A 26830-nucleotide genomic window follows, 5' to 3' on the forward strand; every position below is an offset into this window, starting at 1 on the left:
ATGGGTTGCTTTTACCTTTGTCTCCTCTGGGGAAGGATCTGAGGGCCCATAAATGACACTACCTGGCTATTCACAGAGCAGCCTGCAAAGCACAGCCCTCTCCTTCACCTGGCCAGGTGCCCTCAGCATTTGCAGGGTACAGGTTCAGGTCCCTGCATCCTCCAGCTGTAGCAGTGGGACAGGTGCTCTGCCCTGTGCCTTCCGGGTACTGAGTCCTTCCCCGGAGTTCCCGGAGTGAGTCCTGTCGCACAGTCCTGTCTTGCTTGGCCTGCCATGGGTGGGGATGTAAGTCATGGGAGGGTTCTGCTGCTCAGGCTCATCTGCTCTCTCCTGTGCTTCCTCCGGCCGCCCAGAGGAGTGGTTCCATCAAGGTGAGTCCCTGTTTGTTCTGCTGTCCAGGTCTGGCAAGTGCAGTGGGCAACAGAGTAACACTCTGTTACCTAGGCTCAGGCAGTTATTTCCATGACAACTGTAGGGCAGCTGGGATGCCATCCAGCCTTCAGGCCCTGCCCCACCCCCCAGTCCCCTGGAAGGGCAGCCATCTCCATGACAACTGCATAGACATGACAGAGGCTGGAATGTAGCCCTGGGCTGGTGGGGAGGCCCAGGGGCTGCTGCTTACAAAGTCAGAACAAGCTACCAAGCCAGCACTGGGACAGAGCAAACAGTGGGCAGGGCCTAGGAGTGGCCAGCACCAGGGGACCATCTGCCCCTCGGAAGAAATGGGTGATGTGTAGCACAGAAGTATATATGGGTAAGCAGGGCAGGAACACCAGGTCATCTGCAGTGGCTTGCTGGCTGCTATAGGTTGGCCGACGGCTGGTCCCCAACTAGGGGAAGTTTTCCCCTTGGATGGAACTTTTAGGCCAGCCTTGTTGCACTGTGGTCTGGTATGCTGCATCAATGCCCCTGATGAGAGGGAGGCCTACGTACTCAGGACATGGTTAGGCTGTTCCTACGCTCCAATGCCACCTCTGTCCTGGGCTAGCCTGACTTCTCTGAGGACAGTACATCTCTGCCAGGGTGTCTTAGGTCCCCTTTGGGCTCTGAGCAGGAGAGGGCTGTGCCTAACTCTTGCCACACACTTGTCTGTCATGGACTCTTCCTCCCTCTCAATTCGTACCACCCTTCTGTTTCAGGGAAGAAGGATGCAGAGATGGACCGGAACTTTGACACACTGGACCTGCCTAAACGAACGGAGGCTGCAAAAGGTGAATGGATAAAGAGGCAGAGCTGGGGAGCCTGGCCAGGGGTCAAAACTTTGTGCCATGAGTAGGCCAAGAAGGCTTGGGTTTGGAGGTCAGGTACATAAACAGACCAACGCATCAGAGTGGGGTTCCCTAGAGAATGGCCTAGGCCTGGTAACCCCTGAGGGTTCAGTCGGTACGTACACGTTGTTTCAGGTAAGCTCTTTCCTAGTCATGCAGCAAGTGAGAGAGAGGTATATGAGTTGGAGAGATACTGACAGTGACCAAGCTGTGTGACTTCAAAGGGGCATGACCCACGGGCCAGGGTGTGAGAATGGACATCTGCAGTCCAGGGTGGGTCACCCCTGCTGTTTGTTATGTCTGCTGGATTTCCACTGACATTGTGCAGTGAGTGCACTGTGAACTAGCCTCAGTGAGAAACTGCCCTGGTAGGCCCGGCCAAGCCCAGGATATCAAAAGAACCCAGATGCCCCTAATTGGGGCAGGCCTGAAAGCACCTTAGCTCTTACCCATGAGGCCTTCTGCTGGCCACCTTGCTGCTAGGCTGGGCCTCAGTCACTGAAGAGCCTGGAGTAGTTGCCCAGGGATGCCTGTTGCTAGAGGTGGACATCTGCTACACAGTCTTGTTACTTACTCACTGGTGAGGGTGGTCCCTATGGTCAGATAGGGTAGGTAAACCGTGTCTTTAAGGGTGCTGCCCTGGAAGGTAGGTTCTGTTGCTGAAGTAGCCTAGTGTCCATCTCGCTCTACCTTCCTCCTGGATGTACGTCCGTGTTAAGGGGTATCCTCATCTTCCTGCTTTACCCCCCGGCTCACCATCAGTTTGCCCATCTGAATGGGGACATTAATTGATGTTAAACATGACTTCAGTATCTGTCCTGCTCCCTACCTCCAGAACAATGAATAAGAAGGGGCTGGAGGTGGGGAGAGGAGTTTAACAATGACTCTGGGCTGCCATTGCCCTGTATCTAGGCTTCGAGCTGCTGTACCAGCCGGAGGTGGTACGTCTCTACCTCTCACTCCTTACGGAGAGCCGGAACTTCAACACCCTGGAAGCTGCAGCCGGTGCCCTGCAAAACCTCAGTGCTGGCAACTGGACGGTGAGGAGTCGGGTTGGCAGGGAGGACAAGACCTGGACAGAAGGAGTCCCAGACACCTCAGTGGCTCTGCCTTGAGCCCTTAGCTCCATCTGGGCCAATGCGGTTGGTGCTGTGCGAGGAAGCACCCCCCATCTGAGCAGTCACCTCCTCTGCTACCCTCACAGTGGGCCACGTACATCCGTGCCACAGTGCGCAAGGAACGTGGGCTGCCAGTACTGGTGGAACTGCTACAGTCTGAGACCGACAAGGTGGTGCGCGCTGTAGCCATCGCGCTGCGCAACCTCTCACTAGACCAGCGGAACAAAGACCTCATCGGTGAGGATGCTGCTGTGATAGGCCAGGGCTTGTGAAATGGGGCAGGTACAGGGAACAGGCTGTGGGAGGATTAAGTTCAGGGGGCCAGATTCCTCCTCCCAGGTGGTTGGTTGGGCTGGTCCTACCCTGAGCTATAGGGGCTTAGGTCTTTCCCCAGTCACTGAGGCTCAACCTGCTAGCAGAGGTTGTGTCTGGTGATACCCATTGTCTGAATGCCAGTCCTTCTCACAGGGGTAGAGCAGAGATATGTCCTAATGTCTGACCCTGCCTCTTAGGGAGCTATGCCATGACAGAGCTGGTTCGGAATGTTCGCAATGCACAGGCTCCCGCTCACCCCAGTGCCCACCTGGAGGAGGATACTGTGGTTGCCGTGCTCAACACCATCCATGAGATCGTGTCCGACAGCCTGGACAATGCTCGCTCCCTCCTGCAGGCCCGTGGTGTGCCTGCCCTGGTAGCACTTGTGGCCTCCAGGTGGGTGAGGGCAGGGCCTGCTGAGGGTCGGGTGGGTTTGGGGATGGAGGGAGACTAGGATGCGGTAGGCCACTGACCCCAGCCCTGGCTGCTGCTGCTGCAGCCAGTCAGTGCGGGAGGCCAAGGCAGCATCACACGTGCTACAGACTGTATGGAGCTACAAGGAGCTGCGTGGAGCCCTGCAGAGGGATGGCTGGACGAAGTCACGCTTCCAGGTACAGCTGCCCCGCCTTCTCTCTTACTTTGTCACGTCTGATCCCAAGCAGTTTCTTAGGCCTTAACTCTTGCTTGTGTTTTGTGACTCCTCAGTCTGCTAGCACTGCCAAAGGACCCAAAGGGACACCAAGTTCTGGCGGCTTTGATGACAGCACACTGCCACTGGTAGACAAGAGCCTTGGTGAGCACAAGCAGGGGAGAGGGACATGAGACTTACCCTGAGGCTTAAGGGTAGCTCCCACCTGCTAATGCACAAGGTAGGTGGGGTTAAGGAGATAGGACAGACTCCTGACAGAAGACACTGAGCACTGTTCTGTGGCGAGCATGTCAGCATGTCTGTCCTGCCCTCCCCATGCCTGCACACTGCTCATGGACACCTGCTCATGCCTTGCAGATGGGGAGAAGTCAAACACCCGGGATGTGATCCCCATGGATACCCTTGGTCCAGGTGAGTGCAGGTGTGCAGGCAAGAGGACTGGGGAGGACCACCCGGTTTCATGGTGTAACCCTGGGCGATGCCGAGGCCTTGCTATGATAAGATGTCAATTGGAGAAAAGATAGGTGGTTGATTTAGAGGCCTCAGGACTGGTTGGAGCTGGCACTTAGACCAGAAGTCCCCCATCCCAGGGCTTTCTGTATTTGGACTGAAGGAAGATCACCTATCCCCATGGTGACTTCCCCAGAACTCCATTTATTCCATGCTCTGTTCCACCCTACAGATGGTTACGCCACAGTTGACCGGAGGGAGAGGAGGACACTGGGCAGTGACTCCACAGGGGACACCTCTGAGAAAGAACTATTGAGAGTGAGTAACAGCAAGCAAGTGTCCAGGGAGGCTTGTCAAGAGAACAGCCAGATAGTGTTGAGCCTGATCAGAATTGGAGGACACGGCTGGAGTGGCACTCACTTGCAGGGCCCAGGAAGTAGCCTATATATCCATCATCAATCAGACTTCAGCACTGAGGGGGTCTGGTGCACGCACCTGCCGCAAAGAAGCAGACAGGGGCAGCTCTGCCTGGCCACAGGCTGCGTAGGTCCAGAGAGTCCGAGCAAACGGATTTGTACCTTTCTCTTACATGTGTATGGGCAAGGTGTCTACTGTGGTCCCCTGGAAAAGGCAGCATCTACCACCTGTGTGCCAGTATCCTGGCTTCACGTACCAGCCTCTGGGTACATTCATGTGTGAGCCATAACCAACCCCAGAGCTTGGCTTCCTTGTACTGCCTTGGCAGGCCCTCCATGCCACCCCTTCCTTATATACATCAATCAGCCTGAACCAGTCTAGCCTACCCTTAGTTGCAGTTAACCTGCTTTTATTTTCTGCTTCTAACTCCTGTCTGCCCACCCACCATGCACTGCAGCCCGATCCTGGCAGGAAGGCCCCTCCGCCTGGGCCCAGCAGGCCCTCGGTCAGGCTGGTGGACGCCGTGGGGGACACTAAGCCTCAGCCTGTTGACTCCTGGGTCTAGCTTGCATGCCTGGTACGTTCCTTCCTCTGGTTTGCCCATCCTTGGACTAGGGCTCCGTGTTCATCTCTGCTTGCTGCATGACTGAGCTCCCTATGTGATCTCTGGCAGGACTTGACAACAGCCCTGTTCCGGTCTCTGGAGATCAGGGTCCTGGGGAAACAGGCCCCCTATTTCCTCAAATACCCCCAGCACAGGGCCCTGTGAGGACCCGCAAGACAGGACTGGTTCTGGTGTCAAGGGTCTTGGTATGGCCCATCCCTCACTCCACAGCTACTGCTTCTGTATGGCCTATCAAGGCAGCTCCCTGTATGGAGGTCCCAAGTCACCTTGCTACACTTTGCTGCCTCTTATCTATCTGGGCTCCCGACTAAACATCTGTCTTTGCCTTCCTTTGCAGGGCCCTGGCCCAGCTGTTTGTTCTTAGGGATCGCATCGAGGTAGCTGGAAGAGGGCCAGAGGGCCCGCCATCTTGAGCAGAACCAGTCTTGGAGCCAGGAGCCCCACCCTGCTGTGGCAGGGTGGCCAAGCCTCTTGTCCTACCTTACCCTACCCTCTTCTCTACTCTTCTGCTCTAACTCTCCAGGTCTGAGTTAGCTGTTTACTGACATGGTGCTGTGTGGTAGGAGAGGAGGCTGGGGGGAGGTCCCCATGCACAGCCACAGAGGAGCAAATACAAGCCTGGATTGGAGGTCCTGGAGCAGGCAATGGGACAAGTAGGGGGCCTTGGAAAAGAACTTGGGCTCCCAAGGGTGGCTGGAGTACTACACTGCATGTAGGCTGACCACAGGGAGGGCTGCTCTAAAAGAGTCCAGACAGGGAAGTTTAGGAGGCAGCCAGATTGGGGGTAGTGGCAAGCTGTGCTTGTCACCAGCACCCCCATCCTTGGATTCCTGGAACACCTTCCCTCTGCAGCATACTCCTCCTAAGCTGCCTGTGGCTGGGGCCACCCTGGCTGTTGCATCTGCCTAGAACCTCAAGTAACCTCGGGGCCTGACTGCCGGCAGCAGTGGGGGGAACTGCTGTTCAGTGCCTGCTGTTTGTGACTTTAAAATGAAGAAAACTGACAAAATGCATTAAAAATGAAACCAAAATAAGACTATCAACAAAAATTGAAATTTTTGTAAGAAAATTTAAAGATTAAAAAAGCAGCAAAGAACTGCCTGTCTTCTGCCTTGGCTCACCAGGAGAGGGCACAGTCCTGTGCTAGCTGAGCCACCACTGCCCCCTGGTGAAGATACAGTTCCCTCAAGTCCCATTGCAGGGAGGGGGTGGAAGGGGTATGGGGGTTGTGCTCTGCCCCTGGCCTCAGGCACGTCCCACTGCTGTCACTCCTGGCTCCTGTGTGCCGGCTGACCAATATGGGCATATGTGGGAGCAGACAAGATGGAGCTGACCTTTGTTTCTAGTCTAGGAAATGGGCCCCTACTGAGGCCTTGAGGAGCCTCTTGAAAGAGATGGGGGCTAGGGTGACTCTTAAGCTTGGGTTGGCACTTCCTCAGAATCTGGGTGCCTGGCAGACATGCCTCAATGGTGTGAACTGGAGAGACTGTTTATCCCAGAGACATCGGGGACAGCGTGGCCCCATGCCTGTTTAGTCAGAGATGAGTACAAAGGCTGTTCTGCGCCAAGTAAGAGCAGTGTGGTAGCTGAAAAGAATAACTCAGTGAATTTCTTATATCCAAATATTTAGATCTTTAATTTCTTTTATAATATAAAAGAGATTATGACTTTTTTTTTCAAAGTATTTCTATGTAGCCCTGGCTGTCCTGGAACTCACTGTGTAGACCAGGCTGGCACAGAACTCAGATCCATCTGCCTCTGCCTCCTGGATTCTGGGATTAAAGGCATGCGCCATCATACCTGAAAAGTTTGTGACTCATTCTTAAGATGAAATGTGGTATGAGTTGCTGGTGACAGTACCGTCTGAGTCGTTGCTGCCATTGGTGACAGCCGAATGGTATCTGGATATGTTCAGTTTCCTGACTTCTTGCTGAGTGATGGCAGTGCCTAGGGATCCCACACTGAAACTTTGTAAAAAATCTCCTCTTCCAGTTAGTGAGGCCATCAGGATGACACCTGCTTTGATTTTTTTTTTTTTTTTTTTTTTTTTTTTTTTTTTTTTTTTTTTTTTTTTTTTAAAAGATTTATTTATTTATTATATGTAAATACACTGTAGCTGTCTTCAGACACACCAGAAGAGGGCATCAGATCTTGTTACGGATGGTTGTGAGCCACCATGTGGTTGCTGGGATTTGAACTCTGGACCTTCAGAAGAGCAGTCGGGTGCTCTTACCCACTGAGCCATCTCACCAGTCCCCCTTTTTTTTTTTTTTTAAATCTCCCTTTTTGTTCTTGGGTGCAGAGGATTCACCGTGAGGGGTTTTGCGTGCCAGGCACGCACTGTGATCTACTGCATCTCTGGCCTCAATGCAGCCTTTGATGCACAGGTGTTTTCCAGGGGTATTGTAGTGGTTTGCATGGTGAGCTCACTACCTTTAATGTGCCAGTGTATGACAATCTGGAGCCACAGGCCCTGAGGAAAGGCCCCAGAAGCATAGAGGGGGTCAGAGTGAGTGTGTGTCATCGTGCAGAAGGGAGCTGGGACGGAAGCTCATCAGGCTGAGTGGTCAGGACTTCACGGGGCTGCTGCCTGGACCCTGGTAGACTGCCTTCTCCAAGCCGTCCACCACTTTCATGTACTCCAGGTATGAGCTGTAGTGTGTGCACTCGAAGCTGCTGCTCCCCCTCACATACGCCAGGAAGTCAGGGGTTCCCGGGACAATGACATTGTCAGCTAGGAGCACCGTCCCCTTGCGCAGCAGGCCACATTCCTGCAGGGGACAGACAGGGAGGGTCAGGAATGCTTGGCAAGCACAGTGCAATCCATGGGCAGCTGCTCTCCCATGGAACCACTTCCAACTCCTATTCTTCCTCGAATCCATCCCCAGCCCTAGAGGAGCATGTAGGCCACACAGTGAAGGTTTGGAGGTTCGCCAGTTTCCCTCCAACACTCTATGCCAAGAATATGGCATCCTCACCAACAACCCTGCCCTTGAGGATCTGCTCTGGACTTTTTTTGGGCCAGGGAAGACACTAGGTGCTAGGCTCTGAGCAGGAGGGAGTCGTTCCTGGGCCCTTGGAGCAGTGGGTCTAGAACTTGTGATTGTGAGAATCCCATGTAGGATGCTTGTCTATCCTCTCTGGGAAGTATATCAGCTGATAGCATACAAATAACTGAAGTACCTGCCAAGAAAGGGGTGGGAGGGGGCAGGGGTAGGGAGAGCCAGGAAACAGGACACTTGAATATCTGTTTGCCCAGGAGGCTTAGGGGGTTGTTTTTAACATAATCATGAAACAAAAGATAATAACAGCAGTTCTGTCTGATGGGGTCACGTCTGTAATCTCAGCGGTCGGGAGGCTGAGGCAGATTCATTGGTTCCAGGCTACCCGGACTATGTAAGACATGTAAGGCACTTGTCTTCAAACATACTGGAAGCAACCCAAAATGGAAAGTAAAATCCAGTAAGTAGCCCTTGGCTGAAGTGTGTCTCAGTGGGAAGAGCACTGCTAGCAGGCACACACACAAATAAAAACATCCCATCATGCTGCTGTCCCAGAGAGAAAGCAGAGGGCTCTGGGTCCTCACACACCAGTGCTGTGCTCTTACAGTTGACCAGGGCTCCAGCTGGCCCTAGTGGGTGGGGGTGGGGTGTGGACTATGAGAGGGCTGAGGGACCCTGAGGCTGGTCAGTAAGCTCGGGATAGTCTCCCGCCACAACATCCAAGTGTCTCGCTATGAATAGGACCCTGCCCAGTCCAGAAGGGGACCCTGCAGTTAGAGTGGGAAAGGGTCAAGATGAGCATGAGGTGCTGAGGCTTAGCCAGGGACATGGAAACATCAAGAGTTACATGTTGACTGTCAGTCAGACACTGAGACAGAAAACTTCCGATTTCATGACAGGAAGGTATGCACTTTGGTGGTGCTAGGCACCCATGCTGCCCTTCAGGAAACATGCCTTGTCTGGTGACAGTATTCAGGTACCAAGAGCCTCCTGAAAGAATTCTCAGGCCACCCAGGGAATTCCAGGTAAGACTGCATCTGTGTCTGAGTGCTGGGGCTTCTATGCTAAGGAGATAGAGTACTGAATGCTATAGGTAAGACAAGATGCTTGCTTTGTGAGACAATATCTTATTGTGTAACCTAGGCTGGCCTCCAGCAGATGATCCTCCTGCCTTCAAGTACTGAGATTGTCCGTGTGCAGCAGTAAGCCTGGGTACAAGTAGTTTTAGTTTATGATCTCTATTCTTAAAGGTTCTTCCTTTGGGTTCAATTCCCTACAATCATACATTGAAAAAAAAAATGAGTGTGCCCATTTCCAATGTATGCCTCTCTTCTGGAGCTAATTGCCAGCTTTAAGCAGCAGCACTGAAAACCGTTAGTTTCCTAGTTACTGAACAGCAGTATTTCCGTCTTTTCTAAAGGCAGGCCTCTTCAATGATCACACACAGAAAGTGCAGAAGCCCAACTCCCTGCACTGTGCTTGACTCTCCTGTATAGGTAGAGCCTGACTGCTCAGCTGCCTTTCTCTGTTCTCAGTAGGTAACATCGTGTTCAGTGTCTGCCAGGGACAGGACCCTGTCTGAGGCAGCTTCCCATGGTTGACCGGGCCTGCTGGTCTCCTTTTTGCCTGCCCTGGGCTATCCCTGCCTCTGACCCTAGTGAGCCCATGCCTGAATTTTCCTTTGTCTGTGTTCTTACACGCACCAGAGCCATCTGAATCCTGCCCAAGCCACAGTGGCCCTGTCCTGCCCCTGGGCTTACTGCCTGATCCTCCCACATTCGGGACTCCACTGTATATGACAGGGTATACAGCTCTTGAGACAGCTGGCTGGTAAATACCACATGGACAGCCCCATTGGCTGTGAAAGGCTGTGAGGAGACCAAGTGAGGGCCAAGGAGCCATTCCATGTCTCTTTGCAGGCCACCAGAGCAGGACAAGGTAATGTCCCCTTATACTCTAGTCACTTGGGAGTAGGGATGGCTTCCCCAGTCAGAGCTGGGGTCCTGCTAGGGGAAAGTGGCTGGGCAGTGCTGAGGGCTGAAAAGGCTTAGGGAGCGTAGACATGCTTGCCATCCCCGTGGGTAGCCCCAGTTGACCCCCAGTCAGACCCATTTGACACCCAGTTCTGCTCCCTTGGGTACTCAGTTCTGGGTCCTTCAGGCCCAAGTGTTCTGGTCTCTGGTACCTGCCCCACTCCCTACAGTACCCTGCTTGCAGTGCAGGGAGTCCCTGGCTTGGCATTCCTACCTCTTCCTTTCATCTCCACCCACCACAGGGCCTCTGCAACCCACAGAACTCAGACTGTCCCTGGGCCCACCTATGCCCTTGGGCTGTTCAAGAGGTCAAGGCTCAGTGACCCCAGCAGTAACCGCACAGAGGCCATCGTGCTGAGCAGCAGTAGTTCAGCTCACCTCCAGGAGAAGTGTGTCTGGAAGGTAGCGGTCTTTCCAGTGGTCAAGAAAGACCATGTCTAATGTGTCCACATCGTACTTCTTCTTCAGCTGGGGGATAAGGTCCTGGGATGCCCCGATGAGGATGGAAACCTGGAACAATGCTCTGTCAGAACTGTGCCCACTGTGACATGCAGGAGCTTGCCTGGACCCCCCCACCTGTGTCTACATCTCTTTGGGGCTTTGGAGAGGAATCTGCATTGAGTTTCCCTGGCAGTCCTGGCTGTTGCTTGCTCTACAGGATAGGCCAGTAAGACCATGTGCCTAACTTGCTGGGGTTGCTTCCTTGACTCCAGTGTTAGATACGGCAGGTGCTTAGTGGCTGGCCAAGGATCTCATCACCCTCCCCCACTGCCTGCCCAGCTCTCCCCCTCTTCACCCCTCAGCTGCCACACTGGGCCCTACTTTGTCCTGTAGGCCTGCGAAGTCCAGCATTTGCTGGGTGATGGCAGCGTAGTCAGGGTTAATCTCCATGGTGAGAAGCCTGGCTCCAGGTGGCAGCAGGCGGGCCATTCGCACGGCTGAGTAGCCACAATAAGCTCCTAGCTCCAGCACCAGCGAGGGCCTGTACTCCCGAATCACTGCATCCATGATTTGGCCTGAGGGTGGTGAGTAGGGCGTAAGTACAGGTAGAGGGAGGGAAACCCATCCCCAACTCTGGCCTTACTCCTCTCCGGACCAGCAACACACATTCCTCTCATGCTCCTGACCTGCTGAGAAAGGCCCTTTGCCTTCTGATAGCCCAGAGGACCCTGCTGCATACACCCTTGGAGAGTTCACTGGACTTTCACACACAGGGACCCCTCTCACCCACCTACCTGGCCTTTTCCAGTGTAAATGATTCGGTCTCCACAGGGGCTAGACAGAAGCATGACCCATGATTCGCTCTCCCTCTAACAGGCTCTCCTATAAGCGCTGCCATACCCACTTCAGTTTCCCCGTCACTTGCATGCTGCTGGGCCATGTACCTTTTGCGTCACCCACGTTCATGGCCCACTCCTTCTCTGAGCAGTAGGTATCAATGGCCTCCAGGACGCTCTGGGGGTCTCCAGGCTTTGCGTGTTGCTGCACATGGCGCAGGATGCGCTGCTCCTTTGTGCCACCCATGAGCAGGTTGTGGACCGGCTGCTGCACGAACTCAAACCAACCAATAGCCACCAAGCCCCAGCCTAGGTGTCGCAGGAGCAGGAGGAAGGCCAGCAACAGGAGACCCAATGAGACAGCAGCCAACAGCATCTGCAGGGCGGGGGCAGGGTAGACAGGCTGTGTGTCATGTGCCCTTCCTGCCTACCCACTTGTTCTTGGCTCGCTTAATTGGTCCCTTGTGCCAAGGAGGTCCAAGGTTCAGAGACTACATGAAGATGGGTCAGTGCCTCGCTGGGTGAAGCCACCCTGCTCACTGGCCTGTGGCTGCAGAGCAGGCACATTTGTGCCTCCTGGAGTCCCGTGTAGAGGACCGTGAGGCATGGTCCCAAGCCCTGAGTATTTTCTCCAGGAAGGCAGTGTCATTTTGCACTGAACCAGCATTCCGACTGTTTCTAGCAGAAAGAGGAACTGTGGGTACAGGATGGGCCATGTGACCTGTTTGCTCCTACAAGTGGCAGAATGTGAAGATTTCTTGGGGTGAGAGTTCTCTAGTACCAAGATGGAAAAATAGCCTTCGTCAAGCAGAGACTGTTAATGGGGCTGGGGACCTGAATAAATAATCTCTTTGGAGTGACCCTCATTTCCTAGCTGGCTTCACAACCCGCATTGATTACCAAGCAACATCTCTAGAATTCACCAGCCTCATCCAGAGATCTATGTCCTTTTTCCCCTATAAAATTATCATTCTTTGCCTCAGAAAGCAGGAAAGCTGTGGCCCTGTGTACTTTATTTTCTTTTGGTTGTGGATGGCACTTTATGTGTACAAGGTAAGCACTCCACCACTAACCTCTACTGATCAACCCGCTTTCTTCAGCCAGGCTATACAGCCCAGGCTAGTCTTGAACTCCTAATCTTCCTGAGGGCTGGGATTATATATAGGCATGTACTACCATGCCTATAATCATTTGGTCATTTCGCTGGGGCACATCTCCTTGTGTAGATCTCCAGGGCTGTGCAAATTTAATAAAACGTGAGCTCTCCTCTTGCCACTAAGCCTTGCACTGACTGATTTACCAGACTTGGCTGAAGACTCACAGAGGAACTAAGTGAGACACTGGGATCTCTCCCCATTGAAGTAAGGAATAGCTTCAGATTGCAGATCTAAAACCACAGGGCTGGGTGAGCTCAGTAGTGTAGTGTTTAGCACACAGAAGGGCCTGAGTTCTGTCCCCAGTACACGGTAAGTGTGAGTGACTATGCTCACACACACACACACACACACTCCTTCTGGTAAGCAAGAGCTGGGGAGCATAGCCCAGGATCTAATAGATGCAGTTCACCAGCGTCCCCACAGCTGACACTGGGTTCACTAAGTTCACAGCAAAGGCTTGCGAGAACCTAAAAAGACACAAGAAAGAGGAACTAGGGAAGCTTCCACCCACGACTGTGGCCACTTACAGTTCCTTCCAGGGTAGAGTGCTGATCTAGGTTGGGAAGGCTTGTGGAAGAGTCTTTAGAGGAGGCAGGTCCAAGCCCTAGGTGTGAGGGCTGCTTCAGGATAGTCTCAAGAGAGGGACCTCAAAGCTGAGGCTCTACAGCCCACACACTCATGTCACCTATTTCCAAAAGGCAGAGTGCTCATGTGGTCACTCTGCATGCACACTGGGCCTGAGCCTTTATATACCCATGGGCTTCCGTCAGTCAAGCCATCTCACATCCAGCTCTTACCCTCATGATCGGTTCTAGGAAGGGCCTGGACTCCACCTCTTATTGAGCTGAGCAGACATGGAAACTGTATGAAATTCTGAGGAACTCAACTTGTCTTTTGGCCAATTTTTGACAGAAACTGACCTAGAAATGACCAAGGTCCAAATATTCCAGCACATTCCCAGTCTCAGAGAGTGTGGGTATCGCTCCAATCAGGGGCCCTGATGTCATGTGTACTTGGGAGAAGCAGGAGAGAGTTGCTTTGCTCAGTCCATTGCTTCCCACTATCACACACCAGCAGTCAGTTACAGAGCACACATGTAAACCTACAGGAAACTATCCAGGGGGACAATGGTCCCTGTGGCTACTGTGCAGCTTACCAGAGAAGGCCAAGAGTGGGTGCAGCAAAGTGGAAACAGGCGCCAGAGTCTGCCTGAAAGGCTGCGGACTGGGATTATGGGCATTTCGGGACTATCTGACGCCGGCCTCATTTTCCTCCATTCTGTGGCTCAGTTTTCCTAACACGTGCTTGGGTGTCTTAGTTTATACTATCCATTATTATACTAGAAGTAGCATTGGATGTGAGTCAATGAGCTATACTGTCTATCCATCCATCCATCCATCCATCCATCCATCCATCCATCCAAAATTCAGCTAGAGAGGTAGCTTAGAAGCTTACACAACATTGACAGTATAATTAACAGTTTGAGGTCAGCCTAAGTATGTATGTATGTATGTATGTATGTATGTATGTATGTATATATGTATGTATACATGCATGTACACACACACACACATATTTAAACCTGGCAGTGGTGTTACACACCTTTAATCCTTTAATCCTCATGAGGCAGAGGCAGGTGTAACTCTGAGTTCAAGGTCAGCCTAACCTACAAAATGAGTTCTAGGAGAGCCAGAGCTACACAGAGGAACCCTGTCTTGAAAAACCTATATCTATCTACACAATATTTAATATATAGATATTTTATCAGTTTTGTTCCTCTAGAGAACCCTAATACAGCCCCAATTGCCTTCCAAAAGACTCATCTTCCTTGGGGGGGATCCCCAGAGTGCAAGGCTCAGTTGAAAACTGCCCTCCTCTGCTTTGTGCACTGTGAGGAGTGGGTGGAGCCATGCCCACCTGGCCATGGGAAATGGAGCAACTAAGGGGCAACTGCCAAACTCAAGCAGTCATTACTTCCTAGGGTTTTTACAGAGGAAAAGCCATTTGTGGTAATGCACACAGTAAGCTCAATACTGAGGCTGACGGGCCACACTGCAGCCTGTTTCCCAAAGCTCAGAAAAGATCGTGTAAGTGAGGAAATGGAAGCAGTGCTGGGGTAGCTCCACAGCTCTGAGCCCTATTCTGCAGGCTCCTGGAATCAACTCTTTAGGAGTTCTAGGCAGGGGCTGGGCTCTGCAGATCTCACATTTAGTTGATCTTAGTTGATCAAGAGAGTATAAAAATGAAGATGTCAGTAACCGAGGCAGAATGGAAGACTTGCTATTGATAACATTGTTGATACTATGCTGTTAAGATTCTCAGCACTACCCAGTAGAGAAATCCATGCTAAGTTTTATCCAATCTCTAGGGAGCACAAATAACCAAATTAATCTTGAAACAGAGGTGAAGAACTTACCTTCCTTATTTAAAACTAACTACAAAGCTACAGTAATTAAAACAATGTGGTAAGTTAAAACATAGTGTTGAGTATTTGACATCTGAGATTCTAGCACTTAAGAGTCTAAAAAAGATCATGAGTTTGAGGGCAGCCTGGGCCATACTAGACTCTGTCCCAAATCAATCAATAAAATCAATAATAAAAAAAAGTTTTTTCAAATCTTTAAAAAAAAAAAAAGGAAAAGAGGATTTAGGGCTTTTAGGGCTTGGGTGTTAGCTCTGTGGTCGAATGCCTGTCTAACATAACATGCATAAAGTGTTTTAAAACTAGGGCACTGGGGAGAGGCTGGGATGCAGCTCAGGTGACAGAGTGTTTGTCTGGCCTTCAGAAAGCCCTCGGTTCCAGCCCCACTCCAGTTTAGCATGACGGAACGCTCCTATGATCCTGACATCCAGGGCTGGATGGTCAGAAGACCAAGATCATCCTCGTGAGTTCAAGGACAGCCTGGGAAACACAAGCTTTGTCAGGAAAGCCTTTCTGTGAAGAGTCTTAGCATTGTTAGTTACAGTTACTAAGGAAATGTGTATCAAAGCCACAATGGAAAGAACATTTTTCTGGGGCAAGATACCAGGGGCAGCACACAGGGCTTCACTGAGCTGCATTGCCACCCACGTATTTTTGAGACAAGTTGTCATTAAGTTGCTCAGGTTGGCCTTGAACTCTCTATCTTCTTACAACTCCGTAGAGAATGGCTCTCAGGTCTGCACTATCAGGCCTGATTTTTTTTTTTTTTTAATTTCTATTTTAAAGTAAGACGATAAAGTTAGTAAAAATATGGGGAAAAAATTAGACCCCTGACACACTAGGTGAAAACTGGGGGAAACAGTTTTATGCTCCCACAAGAGGCTATGCACGTGACAGTGCTGTGTAGCCAGGACCGGGAGCAGGTCTTCAGATATCTGCCTGCTCTTGTTTGAGCTAGGCCAGCCAGGACGCTCCACAATGGGGTGTGTGTTGCTGTGGCGAGAAGTACAGACCCATGCTCCAGCAAGGATGGGCCTGCAAGCAAAATCATCCAGACACAGGCTAGCAAATAGCACAGGACTGGAAACTGAGTAGCTATGGGAGCAGAGGGAAGGGGATAGGAAATCACTTTGTGGCTAGAGAGTGACAGCGTGGAATGATGAGAAAGTTCTGGTAACAATTACACAATACCATGAACGCCCTTCGTGCCTGACAAATGGCCAAGTCTGATGTTTTCATCCTAAAGTTATTTACAGAAGTGCCAGCAGCCTGGAAAGAACGTTAATCATCTGCTGGTGATACAAAGGCTGTTTCTGCTGAACCCAGAGCAGGGTGTGTTTGGCGCATAACCCCGGCATGTCCGAAAACACACAAGTTCTCGGATGTGAGAAGTGTGACCTAGATTCTACGTTCCTAGGACACAGCCTGCATGCACACAAGTGCACACATGCGCACACAGGTTTAGGTTAGAATCCTCACTGTTAGAACTACTGACTTCCGGTTAGATCAAGCAGCGGGGAGCTGAGCCAGAATGAGCTTTGTCACGAAAGAGCCTCGAGGTGGGTGGGAGTAAAGGGGGCGTTGTGAGAACAACGGGAGAGTCGGCTTTAAGTGGAAGAAGAAAGAGCCACTATCTACTGCATGGAGTGGGGTTGGGGGGAAACAACCTTCACAAGGTTCACAGCTTTTCGGGGTATGTGTGTGGAGGGGAGTCAGTCTTCCTCAGCCTCTGTGACTCCTGGGTTCACTGAACCAGGTAGGTACTAGACGGAACCAGGGACTCATCTTGTAGCTGTGAGGGGGAGGGCGGCAAGGCCCCAGCAAGGCCCCAGCAAGGCCCCAGCAAGGCTTCTGAACTGCTCTGGCTGAGAGGGGGAGGTAGGAGGAAGAGAGAAACCAGGAAAGGAGGGAAGGAGAGGGAGGGTGAAGACAGCTTGGTGGTATGCACCTGGAGTTCCAACACACAGGAGATTGAGAAAGGAGGGTCAAGAGTGGGTGAGGAAGGGATCTGCAACCCTATAGGTGGAACAACAATATGAACTAACCAGTACCCTGGAGCTCTTGACTCTAGCTGCATATGTATCAAAGGATGGCCTAGTCGGCCATCACTGGAAAGAGAGGCCCACTGGACTTGCAAACTTTATATGCCCCAGTACAGGGGAACGCCAGGCCAAAAAGGGGGAGTGGGTGGGTAGGGGATTGGGGGTGGGTGGGTATGGGGGACTTTTGGGATAGCATTGGAAGTGTAAATGAGGAAAATACCTAATAAAATTATTAAAAAAAAAAAAAAGAAAAAAAGAGTGGGTGAGGCCAGCCTGGGCTACATAGTGCATTCCAGGCCATCCAGGGCTACAAAAATGCCCCAGAGCTACAAAAATTTTTGTTTGGCTTTTTAAAAAAAGATTTATTTGTTTTATTTATATGAGTACATTATCACTGTCTTCAGACACACCAGAAGAGGGCATCGAATCCTATTACAGATGGTTGAGAGCAACCACGTGGTTTCTGGGAACTGAACTCAGGACCTTTGGAAGAGCAGTCAGTGCCCTTAACCTCTGAGCCATCTCTCCAGCCCCAGCTTTTTTTTTTTTTTTAAAAAAACAAAAACAAAACGGGTGGCGGCCACTTGCCCCTTGGTACCTCTAGGTGCCACCCCCATGCCCTATTGCATGTGGGCACCTCCAGTTGCCATCTCCAGAAGGAGCAGCAGGAATGGCGCTGGGGTGCCACATCTGCAAGCACCCTGAAGCTTCTTTGTACAGAGGCTTTGTGCCAGGGCTGCTGCTGTGGCCACATCTGGGCATAGGCTTTCCCAAGGGTCTACTGCGTTCCACACGCTGACTTGTGCCCTCAACTCCCAGTTCTGGAAAGCACAATCGTATAGGTTAACTCTGAGATCATGATGTTCTTGCACCTGAGCAGTCAGAGGCTAAGAAGAGAGGCTCACAGGGCAACTCTGGGGCAAGAATCAAGCCTGCTCTTAGGACAGGTCCTGAGCAGTTCTTTCCTCTGTAAGCTGGGATGAAAGTCTTACAGATCCTACAAGGCAGGACAAGAGGTTACATAGCACCTGGCACCTGCTGGCCACAAACATGCCCAAGAAGCACAGAGCTCCCATCCAGGATATAGGTAGTTAGGCCTAATGAGCCAGTAATAAGTAATAGTAAGGTCAGCTCAGCCGCCTCCAGCACAGTGGTCAGGCTCCACATTCCCAGATGACAATGCCTCCCTTCTGGTGCTAAAGACAGAACCTCAAGAGCATGCAAGGCAAGCACTCCACCAGCTACACCCATGCTGTTCACCATGATTTGACCAGAGTTTGTAATCCTAACAGTTGGCAGCCTAAGGCAGGAAGCTTACCAATGCAAAGCTAACTTGGGCTATGCAGTGAGTCCCAAGCCGGCTTTGGTTACAGTGAGAGCCTGTGGTGGTGGGGAAGGGCTGGGGGGTGGTTGCTTAGCTGTATTAGCACAAGCATTCAGATATGAGTTCACATCCCTAACACAATAAAAACCTGGCACTTGGCTGGCAGGAGGCAGGGGGTGGGAGATAGGGACTACACTGGCCCATCCCAGGAGTTAGGCCAGCCTTAGTGAATCAATGAGCCCCAGACTGAGACCCTGTCTCAAAAAAATAAAGTGGAGTGGTTTATGGGGAGGACACTAGGATGGAGCCTGGAGCCCTGCATACACTGCAGGCACTGACACTGGACAACGAGCCATGTGGCAGCCTTGGCCTCACCCTTCCACTGCACGGACCTTTCCTTGGGCAACCCAGCTTCATCTCATAGACTCCCTTTCAAGTCCAAGCTCCACTCCTGCCTATGCCACCAGACAGGGCCCTCACTTCTCCGGCTGCTCAGCTTTGGGTGGTCTCTAAGATCTGAGACCCTTCACCTTTGTAGGTGTTCTAAGAATTCAGGGACCCACCAAAGCAACCACCTGAAGAAAACACAAATTGGAGGGTTGGGATGAGGCCTGCATGTAACTAACTGTTGTTTGGAACCCTGCACTCCACCCCAGCACCAAACTAGACAAGCACATGTGTGTTGCCTGCACATGGGTGTGACTGTATGCATGCAAGCCAGACACTGACAATGGGCTTCCCCTATTGCTCTCGACCCCCCCCCCCCCCTTAAGCAGGGTCTGGAGCTTGTAGATAGCTGGCCAGTGAGCTCTGGAGATCAGCCTAGGGACCTCCCATCCCTGGAGCAACACTATTTTGTTTTGCTGTTGTTTGGTTTAGTAATTTGAGATGGTCTCTCTATGTAGGACTGGCTGTCCCAGAACTCTCTATGTAGACTAGGATGGCCCCAGACTCACAGAGCTCCACCTACATCTGCTTCCTGAATTCTGGGATTAGAGGCATTTGCCACCATGTCTGGCCATTTTGCCCATATTCTAATGGGTTCTTGCATTCTGCACTCAGGTCCCCACAAGTGCACACCAAGCACAGTGCACACCAGGCCATCGTCTCAGCTTCCTTCCTTTTTTTTTTTTTTTTTTTTTGAGACAAGGACTTACTCAGCCTAGGTTGTTCTTGAATTTTCTAGTAGCTAATAATGACCTTCTCCTCCTCCTGCCTTCACCTTCTCAGTGTTGGAGTTACAGATGTGCAACACCCCCCTTGCTCTTTCTCTTTCTCTGCTGGGTCCAAATCCACAACTGTCTGCCAGGCAAGATAAGCTGTCTATCTCTATCTTTTAACTAAGTATGTTTAGATGTACAGAATGACTAAAAAGTTCACATCTAATTAATAAATTAATGAACATATTCTTTCAACATTAAAAAAAAATGTGTGTAGTAGTGCACACCTTTAATTCCAGCACTTAGGAGGCAAAGGCAGGCAGATGTCTGTGAGTTCAAGGTTATTTTGGTCTCCATAGCAAGGCCCAGGACAGCCAGGGCAACATAAAGAGACTGTACCCCCTAGCCCCCCCCCCCCAAAAAAGGTACCAGGAGCTGGCTCAGTTAGCAAAATGCTTGCTATGCAAGCATGTGGGCTTGAGTTTATTTCCCAGAATCCATGTAAAAAGCCAGGCACAGAGGGAGGTAGCCACAGGACGATCCTCTGACTAGGCAGTCAGCTGGGCCTACTCTGAGAGCTCCAGGCCAGTAAGGGACCCTGTCTCAAACATCAAGATACCTCGTTCCTGAAGAATGACACCCAAGGCATGTACACACACATACACACACACACACACACACACACACACACACACACAAAATCATTATCATCATAAAAATACCGCTAGAGGTCATGAGATGATGAATTCATGTACTGTACTAATCTGTGGCAGATCCTGGCATGTGATAAACTTGTAACTTTATTTCCTAGTTTATTTTTGTAAGATCCATGTTAACAATATCTAAATATATGAGTTGAGAACACACTTCAGTAAAAAGCATGTGTGCAGCATGTGCAGTGTCCTGAGTCCCATCCTCAGCAACACACACACACACACACACACACACACACACACACACAGAGTTTGTATTCACAAATATATACATAATCAATATACCATGTATAATCCGTTGAGAGCCAGGCCAATCCAAGGCTTTCTTAGAGGCCCTGATGAAAAGACAAAGGAACCTGGTTCTATGTCCTTGCCCAGAGGCAGGCTGGCAAGGCCTATACTTGCGCCTGGGGTCAGGGACTGGAAGGAGGTAAGGTTTTATTTCCTGGGAATTTGACTTTTAAACTAACCTCCCTCACCCACGCACCCCCTGCTGAGTGACTGCTGTATTGAGCCCTAAGGCTGCTATGTGCTTAGGTCTCAGACACCCTTGAGAGATCCTGTGTTTCCCTAGGCAATATTGCTTGCTCAGGGGCCTGCTGACTTTGTCCCACTGTATGGTCGCTTCCCACTGACTGCCCCATGTCCCTCTGCAAAAGTACATAAGATAGTGTACTTCTTAATAAACTTGCTAGGTATAAGAGATAGGTCATGCATAATTCCTGAGCTACCTGTTCTGTCTTCTTTATCTCTGATCTTTCCTCCTCAGCATCCTGACACTGAAGAACAACCTGCTGGTCCAGATCAAAAGTCAATATATGACAATAAAACTACAGGAACAAGGGCTGGAGAGTAGCCCAGCCTTCAATCCCAGCACTTGGGAGGAGGGTAAGTTGATCTGTGAGTTCAAAGCCAACCAGGTCTTCATAGTGTCCAAACTACCCCCAAATTAAAAATGTCTAAAAACCAAAAACAATTTAAAATGAATAAAGAATTAAGGACATGGAAGTGAATAAAATGAAAAGATAGCTAGGCTTTGCCTCCTGTCGTTCAGCACACTGTTCTCTAGGGTTCTATTTTTTTTATCTATTGGTTATAAAAAGAAACTAGTTCTCTTTAACTATCCATGACTCATAACTATTCAGTAAATTATACTTTGCTAAATTGAAACATTCGTCTTTTTCTCACTGTCTGATGCCTCCCAATAACAAACTTCCCAAGTACTTCCTTTCATGGTAGCAGTTATTTACAGAGCTGCAGTTGGGTCTGTTCTCTTCCAGCAGGAAACAATTGGAAACTTCAGGCAGCCTGTTGACTGGAATGTCCTGTTGGAGACCCATCACCCAGAATCAGAGAGCTTCAAGGAACTAAGTTTGAGTTTATTGAGCTAATGTTTACAAAGCCCTCTTGAAAACTTTGCTGGCCAGGTATGGTAGCATCTGTCATCCTACCATTCTGGAAGCAGAGGCAGGAGAATTTCAGCAAGTTCACAAGCCTGGTCTACACAGCTCTAAGTTATCAAGGTACATGGAGAGACCCGGACTCAAAACAAAACAACCTCCATGTTGTCCCTTAAAACAAACAAACAAAAACCAAAATGCAAAGGCAGGGTGGTGTTACATGCCTTTAATCCCAGCACTGGAAGGCATCGACGGATCTCTGCATTGGAGGCCAGCCTGATCTACAGAGTGAGTTCCAGGGCAGCCAAGGCTACATAGAGAAACTCTGTCTAGAACAATCAAAATAACAACAAATAAATAAATACAACAAAAAGCATTCTGCTTTCTTAGAAATGGCCTGCCTATTCATACCAGTAAAGCATGGGCCTCAGAGGTCCATAAGGAATTTTAAAAGACCTCTGAAGGCTCAGAAGCATCCAAGAATATGCCATCATCCCTCCATGCGGGCATCCTCTATAAATCTGGGTGTACCTTGCTCTCACCAAGGTCAAGGCATCCTAACGTTCCTGAGGCTGCCTTAAACTCAAGGATTTGACTGCTTTTGCTTCCTGAATGCTGGAAATAAAAGTATGTCCAGCTACAATTCTTTTTTATTTTGATTTATATGTCTGTGTGACTATTTGTGTGTGAGTGTTCATGGAGACCAGAGGAGGGTGTCCAATCTCCTCGAGCTGGAGTTACAGAGTCACGAGTCCCTTGAAATAGGTCCTAACAAACAGACCTCTAAAAGCAGTATTTGCTCTTAACCCTAATGCATCTCTCTAGGACCTAAATTTTGTTTGTGGTTTTGTTTTGTTTTGTTTTGTTTTTTTGAGACAGGGTTTCTCTGTGTATTTCTGGCTGTTCTGGAACTTACTCTGGCCAGTCTGGCCTTGAACTCAGAGATCTGCCTGCCTTTGACTCCCGAGTCCTGGGATCAAAGGAACATGTCACCCGCGCTGGGCTTAGAATCTTTTTCTTTTTCTCTTTCTTTCTTTCTTTCTTTCTTTCTTTCTTTCTTTCTTTCTTTCTTTTTCTTTCTTTCTTCCTTTCTTTCCTTTTGTTTTTTTTGTTTTGTTTTGTTTTGTTTTGTTTTGTTTTGTTTTGTTTTTTGAGACAGGGATTCTCTGTGTAGTCCTGGCTGTCCTGGAACTCACTCTGTAGACCAGGATGGCCTCAAACTCAGAAATCCGCCTGCCTCTGCCTCCCAAGTGCTGGGATTAAAGGCGTGCGCCATCACGCCTGGCAGAATCTTTTTTAAACAGGAATAATCTTGGGCTGTGCTCAGGAGCTCAGAGGTTAGTATACCCCAGGGTACAATCACAGCACTGTACAAAAAGTCAAAATGCTGTTTTATGTTTATCAGAAAGGGATGTAACTTTCTGTGTTTCAACAGAGAAGTACGGTAGCTCATTAGATTCTTGGTTTCCTTTTTCTTCTCCTTCCTCTTCTATTAAGACAGGGTCTCATGTATCCCTGGCTGGGCTTAGACTTGCTATGTAGCCAAGACTGGCCTTAAACTCCTGATCCTGCGGTTTCTACCTCCCAGACGCTGAGAACTCAAGCATGACGTTGCTCCTCCTCGTGCCCCGATTTCAGATTCTGATCTTCTTCACTATCTTTGAGGATTTATGACTTACCTGTTTCATCCTGTTTTCTTACATGCTTTGTTGATTTTGGAGGTGGGGGGGTGAGGGATAAGGTTTCATGCAGCCCACACTACTCTCAAACTTGCTCTGGAGAAGAGGTTGACATTGAATTTATCATACTCTTGCTTTAGTTTTTGGGTGCTGGAAATACAGACATATGCCACTATGCCTAGTTTAATGAAGTGCTAGTGATAGAGCCCAGGACCTCATGCATACCAAGCAAGCACTCTACCAACGAAGCTACATTCCCCAGCCTTTGTTCTTTCCTTCTGAAGTCAGAAAAACTCAAGAGGAAAAGGGGAAAAAGTCCCTTATTCCAGGGTCAGTTTGTGTTGGCTAAAAGTCAAGAAACTTCAATACAGCTGGTAAAGCTAAAACTGCCTAGAGAAAGAATAGTGTTTTCCTAATGCATTCAAATGATGGTAAAACAGCTGGGGCTGGAAAGATCACCCAGGTCTGATCCCCAAACCCACTTAAAGCCAAACATGGTAATACATGTTTGTAATCCCAGTGCTATGAGATGAGAGGTAGAGAAAGAAAAACCCCAGGAGCTTGAGGGCCAGCTACCACAGCATAAGGAGAAGTAAACAAGAGAAAAGAGCCTGCTCCAAGCAACGAGGAGGCGAGAAAAGACATCCACAGTAGTCCTCTGGTCTCCACATGTGCATCATGGTAGGCGCTCGCCCATACTCACACACACAAACACAGATAGAGCCAGGCACGGTAGCTTAGGAACATCATCCCAACATGGGAGAGGCTGATGGGGGTTTTAGACAATCTTCAAAAAGTGAAAGCAACAATAAAACTTGTACTTACTTATGGGCCAGAATGTCTGTAACTTTGAGTTTCACTGTGGTAGGACTCTCTCATCCCCTAATAAAAATATGGACATCAGAAGGCCATCTTACATCTTCATTTGCAAGGAGAAAACAGTGCTGATGTTTTTAGTTTTTTTTCTCTGTCTCCAAAGGCAGGGTCTGTAACCCAGGCAGGCCTGAAAATCACTATGTAGCACACTGACCTAAAATCCATGCTTCTCTCGCTTCTGCCTGAGGGCTGGGACCACAGGTGCGTGCTGACACACTGCTTCATCTTTTAAGCTGCGTGTAAATATATCCACATGCTACATCTGGCTTTAATATCTGCCCACAACTCTCCAAACTGTTCACAATTCTTCTCCTTCCTAATTTCTTGACCTTTGGAACAAAAGCCTGATGGTTTTGGGTCCTGCTGGGAACAGTGCTTGATGCGGCTATCCTATCCCACTACGATCTGGGAAAGCTTGAGGGAGAATCTGACAGAAATGTCAGATTTCAACACACCAAATACTCTGGGGACAGCTTTCTGCCTCGGTTACAAGGGCCACGAGGGAAAGTCCTCTACTGGGTGCACACACTGCTCCAGGAAATGATCACGCCTGAAACCGTGTGCTCACACACTTCTGCCTCCTACACTCAGAGGACAACTTGGTAAAGCCTCCAGGCTGCTCCTCATCAACCATCTAAAGACACTCGCACCTGGCATCTAGAAATGTGCAAAGACTGATTTGTTGCCGGTCGGTGGTGGCTCACACCTTTGATCCCAGCACTTGGGAGGCAGGCAGATTTCTGAGTTCAAGGTCAGCCCGGTCTACAAAGTGAGTTCTAAGAAGCCAGGGCTACACAGAGAAACCCTGTCCCGAAAAACCAAAAAAAAAAAAAAAAAAAAAAAAAAAAAGACTGATTTGTGGCTAACACCAACTTTTCTATTGTCTTCTTAAGAATGACCCTCACATGGAACAGAAAATGGACTTCTGTTCAATAGGAAGGACGTCTCCCTTCCTGGAAAAGGATCCTCTACTGGGTGCACACACTGGAGGCTTAGCCACATTTAGCCAAGCTCCTTTTAAAAATATAAACTTTAGCTTCATCTCTGACAGCTCACGGGTGCATCCCTAGAGCAACTTTAGACCCCAAAGTGTCTGCAGCTCTGTAGCTTCTGTGGGATCATGGGAATTAGCCCAGCAGCAAAGCCACGAAGAGCCTGTATAAAGCACCCTTCCCTTCTCTTCCCTTCCCTTCATGGATTCTGTGCTCCTTTGTTCCCCAGAAGACACCCACTTGTCACCTCTGCTCAAATGGAGATGACTCAGCCGGTCCCCTACAGCTCCTAGGTAAAATCTGTCCCAATTATTAGGGCGATGCTGTTTCTCTGTGACAAGATGTCCTCTAGGGCCCTACCCCACCACAAGCTCCCACAAGTCGTGGCAGCTCCCACTGTTCTCCCAAGGCTTGGAGGGCCAGCAAGGACCCCAAAAGTCCCTGGCTGGAAGACTTTCTCTTTTTAGCACACACCCAAAGCCTGCCGTAGTGCTCCTGCCCTAGTGCTCCTGAGCTCCAAGGGGTCCCTTTGGGAGTGGGGGGGTGGGGGTGGGTAGCACTTCTTTTGCAAGGAGTGACCCGGGGGCACCCTAAGGCCTCTCTCAAGAACCCCTGTTCAACAGCTTCCAACTCTACTGACCATCCCTGAGCCCTGTAACTTTGACCCTAAGGTTTGCATCCCAATCCAACAACTAAGTAAGTCGGACCCTCTTATAATGGGCCAGGCCCTGGATGTGCTACATTCTATCCAGGTTAAGCCCAACTCCACAGCCCCACCGAAGGACATATCTTCCACCACAGCACTGATACTCAAGTTCGGTCACCTGCCTCCCTTCAGCGACCCCCCAGCCAAGATCAGACCCCCTTCACATGTGTCCCCATTCCCCAGCGCCGGCTTGCGCTCTCCTAGGTCAGAACCAGTTCCCACGTACGGGCCCTTCACCCTAGTCCCAGTTCGGTGCATGCAGATTCTGATCCCGAGTCCGAGCTCCGGGCGGGCACCACTCACCTCGTCAAGGCCGCGCACAGGTCTGACCCCGAGGCGCGGACGCTCAGGCAGTGCGAAGGGCAGCCCTGACCGCCTGAGGTCCCCGGACCATGGCGGCGATGGTGGCGGCGATGGTGGCGGCGCTGCGTGGACCCAGCAGGCGCTTCCGGCCGCGGACACGGGCTCTGACACGCGGGACAAGGGGCGCGGCGAGTGCAGCGGGAGGTAGGGTGGGGTCGTGGGCGGTGCACGCGGAGAGGGTGCCTGTGCGAGTGTCCACAGGGGGTCGCGGTGGCGGGGCTGTCCTGGAACGTGTCCGCGTGGGCGTGCCCACACAGGCCAGGGTTCTGATTAGGAGGGGACCTGCTTCTAGCAGGGCTGCTTTTTCCCCAGGTGTCTAAAACGTTGGCGGTGCCTTGCCTGAGGCCCTCCTGTGGTGGCAGCAAGCCCAGTCTTCTGGGATTTGTGTCCCCAATATTAATCGTAGCCCTGATGTCAGGGCTGTGATGGGATGATGTCAAGGGCTCTGATGGTCACAGGTACCCCATTGGCACACAACTTCCTAGGTGCAGCAACTCTTTTTATTGTTCTAGTTTTTTCTTTTTGTTTTTGTCCGTAATCCCACCCCCATGTAGCCAAGCTGGCCACAGACTGCTTAGGTAGTTGCCACCGACCGTGGCCTTCTGGGGTTACAGTCATGAACTACCTTGGTTTGTTGTTTTGGGCTTGATTTTGATTTTTTGAGTGATGGTCAGTTGGCAGTGCAGCTAGAGTTAGCCTTGAGGTGTTGGCCCTTCCTTCCTCAGCTTCCAAATGCACCTTCATGACCTGCCTAGTGTTTGGGGAGTGAGAAGACACTAGAAAGTTTGTGGAACCAAGCCCCAGTGCTTGTCAGGGCTCTTGAGAAGGGGAAGAAACAACTT

General features: G+C 50.3%; 3 protein-coding genes and 1 long non-coding RNA gene across 19 annotated transcripts in view; 3 read left to right on the plus strand and 1 right to left on the minus strand.

Moving 5' to 3' along the window:
• Arvcf (armadillo repeat gene deleted in velocardiofacial syndrome) overlaps positions 1 to 6649 on the plus strand; it is a 58895-nt gene extending 52246 nt beyond the window's left edge. For 3 of the 11 annotated variants that reach the window (NM_033474.3, NM_001272028.1, NM_001272031.1), the window contains 11 exons: positions 354 to 371; positions 1140 to 1211; positions 2181 to 2308; positions 2473 to 2623; positions 2899 to 3097; positions 3201 to 3312; positions 3407 to 3494; positions 3708 to 3761; positions 4033 to 4118; positions 4675 to 4794; positions 5180 to 6649. In NM_033474.3, the coding sequence (NP_258435.2) occupies positions 354 to 371; positions 1140 to 1211; positions 2181 to 2308; positions 2473 to 2623; positions 2899 to 3097; positions 3201 to 3312; positions 3407 to 3494; positions 3708 to 3761; positions 4033 to 4118; positions 4675 to 4782 (1016 nt within the window). In that variant the 3' untranslated portion in view covers positions 4783 to 4794; positions 5180 to 6649. The remainder of the gene's footprint in view (positions 1 to 353; positions 372 to 1139; positions 1212 to 2180; positions 2309 to 2472; positions 2624 to 2898; positions 3098 to 3200; positions 3313 to 3406; positions 3495 to 3707; positions 3762 to 4032; positions 4119 to 4674; positions 4795 to 5179) is intronic. The other 8 variants (NM_001272029.1, NM_001272030.1, NM_001272032.1 and 5 more) reach the window with 6 other exon arrangements.
• Positions 6455 to 26289, minus strand: Comt (catechol-O-methyltransferase). 3 transcript variants are annotated; one of them, NM_001111062.1, is made up of 6 exons: positions 25929 to 26289; positions 23877 to 23933; positions 11263 to 11530; positions 10700 to 10893; positions 10256 to 10387; positions 6455 to 7613 (listed from the first exon to the last, which is right to left on the minus strand). In NM_001111062.1, the coding sequence occupies exons 3-6, from the start codon at positions 11528 to 11530 to the stop codon at positions 7410 to 7412; spliced, it is 798 nt and encodes a 265-aa protein (NP_001104532.1). In that variant the 5' UTR covers positions 23877 to 23933; positions 25929 to 26289; the 3' UTR covers positions 6455 to 7409. The 3 variants fall into 3 exon arrangements, with proteins under 3 accessions (NP_001104532.1, NP_031770.2, NP_001104533.1); NM_007744.3 differs by lacking the exon at positions 23877 to 23933; NM_001111063.1 differs by lacking the exons at positions 23877 to 23933; positions 25929 to 26289 and adding an exon at positions 12839 to 13067.
• On the plus strand, positions 13161 to 23954 carry Gm15764. 3 transcript variants are annotated; one of them, XR_875942.3, is made up of 3 exons: positions 13161 to 16489; positions 20742 to 20860; positions 21253 to 23954. It is a non-coding gene; the product is annotated as a predicted gene 15764 (long non-coding RNA). The 3 variants fall into 3 exon arrangements; XR_003951900.1 differs by having other exon boundaries at positions 13161 to 20860; XR_003951901.1 differs by having other exon boundaries at positions 13161 to 20860; positions 21256 to 23954.
• The window catches only part of Txnrd2 (thioredoxin reductase 2), a 52657-nt gene continuing 51816 nt past the window's right edge, over positions 25990 to 26830 (plus strand). For both annotated transcript variants that reach the window (NM_013711.3, NM_001353143.1), the window contains exon 1: positions 25990 to 26132. In NM_013711.3, coding sequence (NP_038739.2) covers positions 26018 to 26132 — 115 coding nt within the window. In that variant the 5' untranslated portion in view covers positions 25990 to 26017. The remainder of the gene's footprint in view (positions 26133 to 26830) is intronic.

Source organism: Mus musculus, chromosome 16, assembly GCF_000001635.26.
Source record: "Mus musculus strain C57BL/6J chromosome 16, GRCm38.p6 C57BL/6J".
Taxonomy (NCBI): Eukaryota; Metazoa; Chordata; class Mammalia; order Rodentia; family Muridae; genus Mus; species Mus musculus.

Excerpts from the sequence above, each read along its gene's own strand:
- Comt (NM_007744.3), bottom strand. The coding sequence starts at position 11,530 with ATGCTGTTGGCTGCTGTCTCATTGGGTCTCCTGTTGCTGGCCTTCCTC. Across the intron at positions 10,388-10,699 it reads TCGCAGGCCTACAGGACAAA|GTTTCCATCCTCATCGGGGC; the intron begins GTAGGGCCCAGT and ends GCATTGTTCCAG. Across the intron at positions 7,614-10,255 it reads CAGACACACTTCTCCTGGAG|GAATGTGGCCTGCTGCGCAA; the intron begins GTGAGCTGAACT and ends TGTCCCCTGCAG.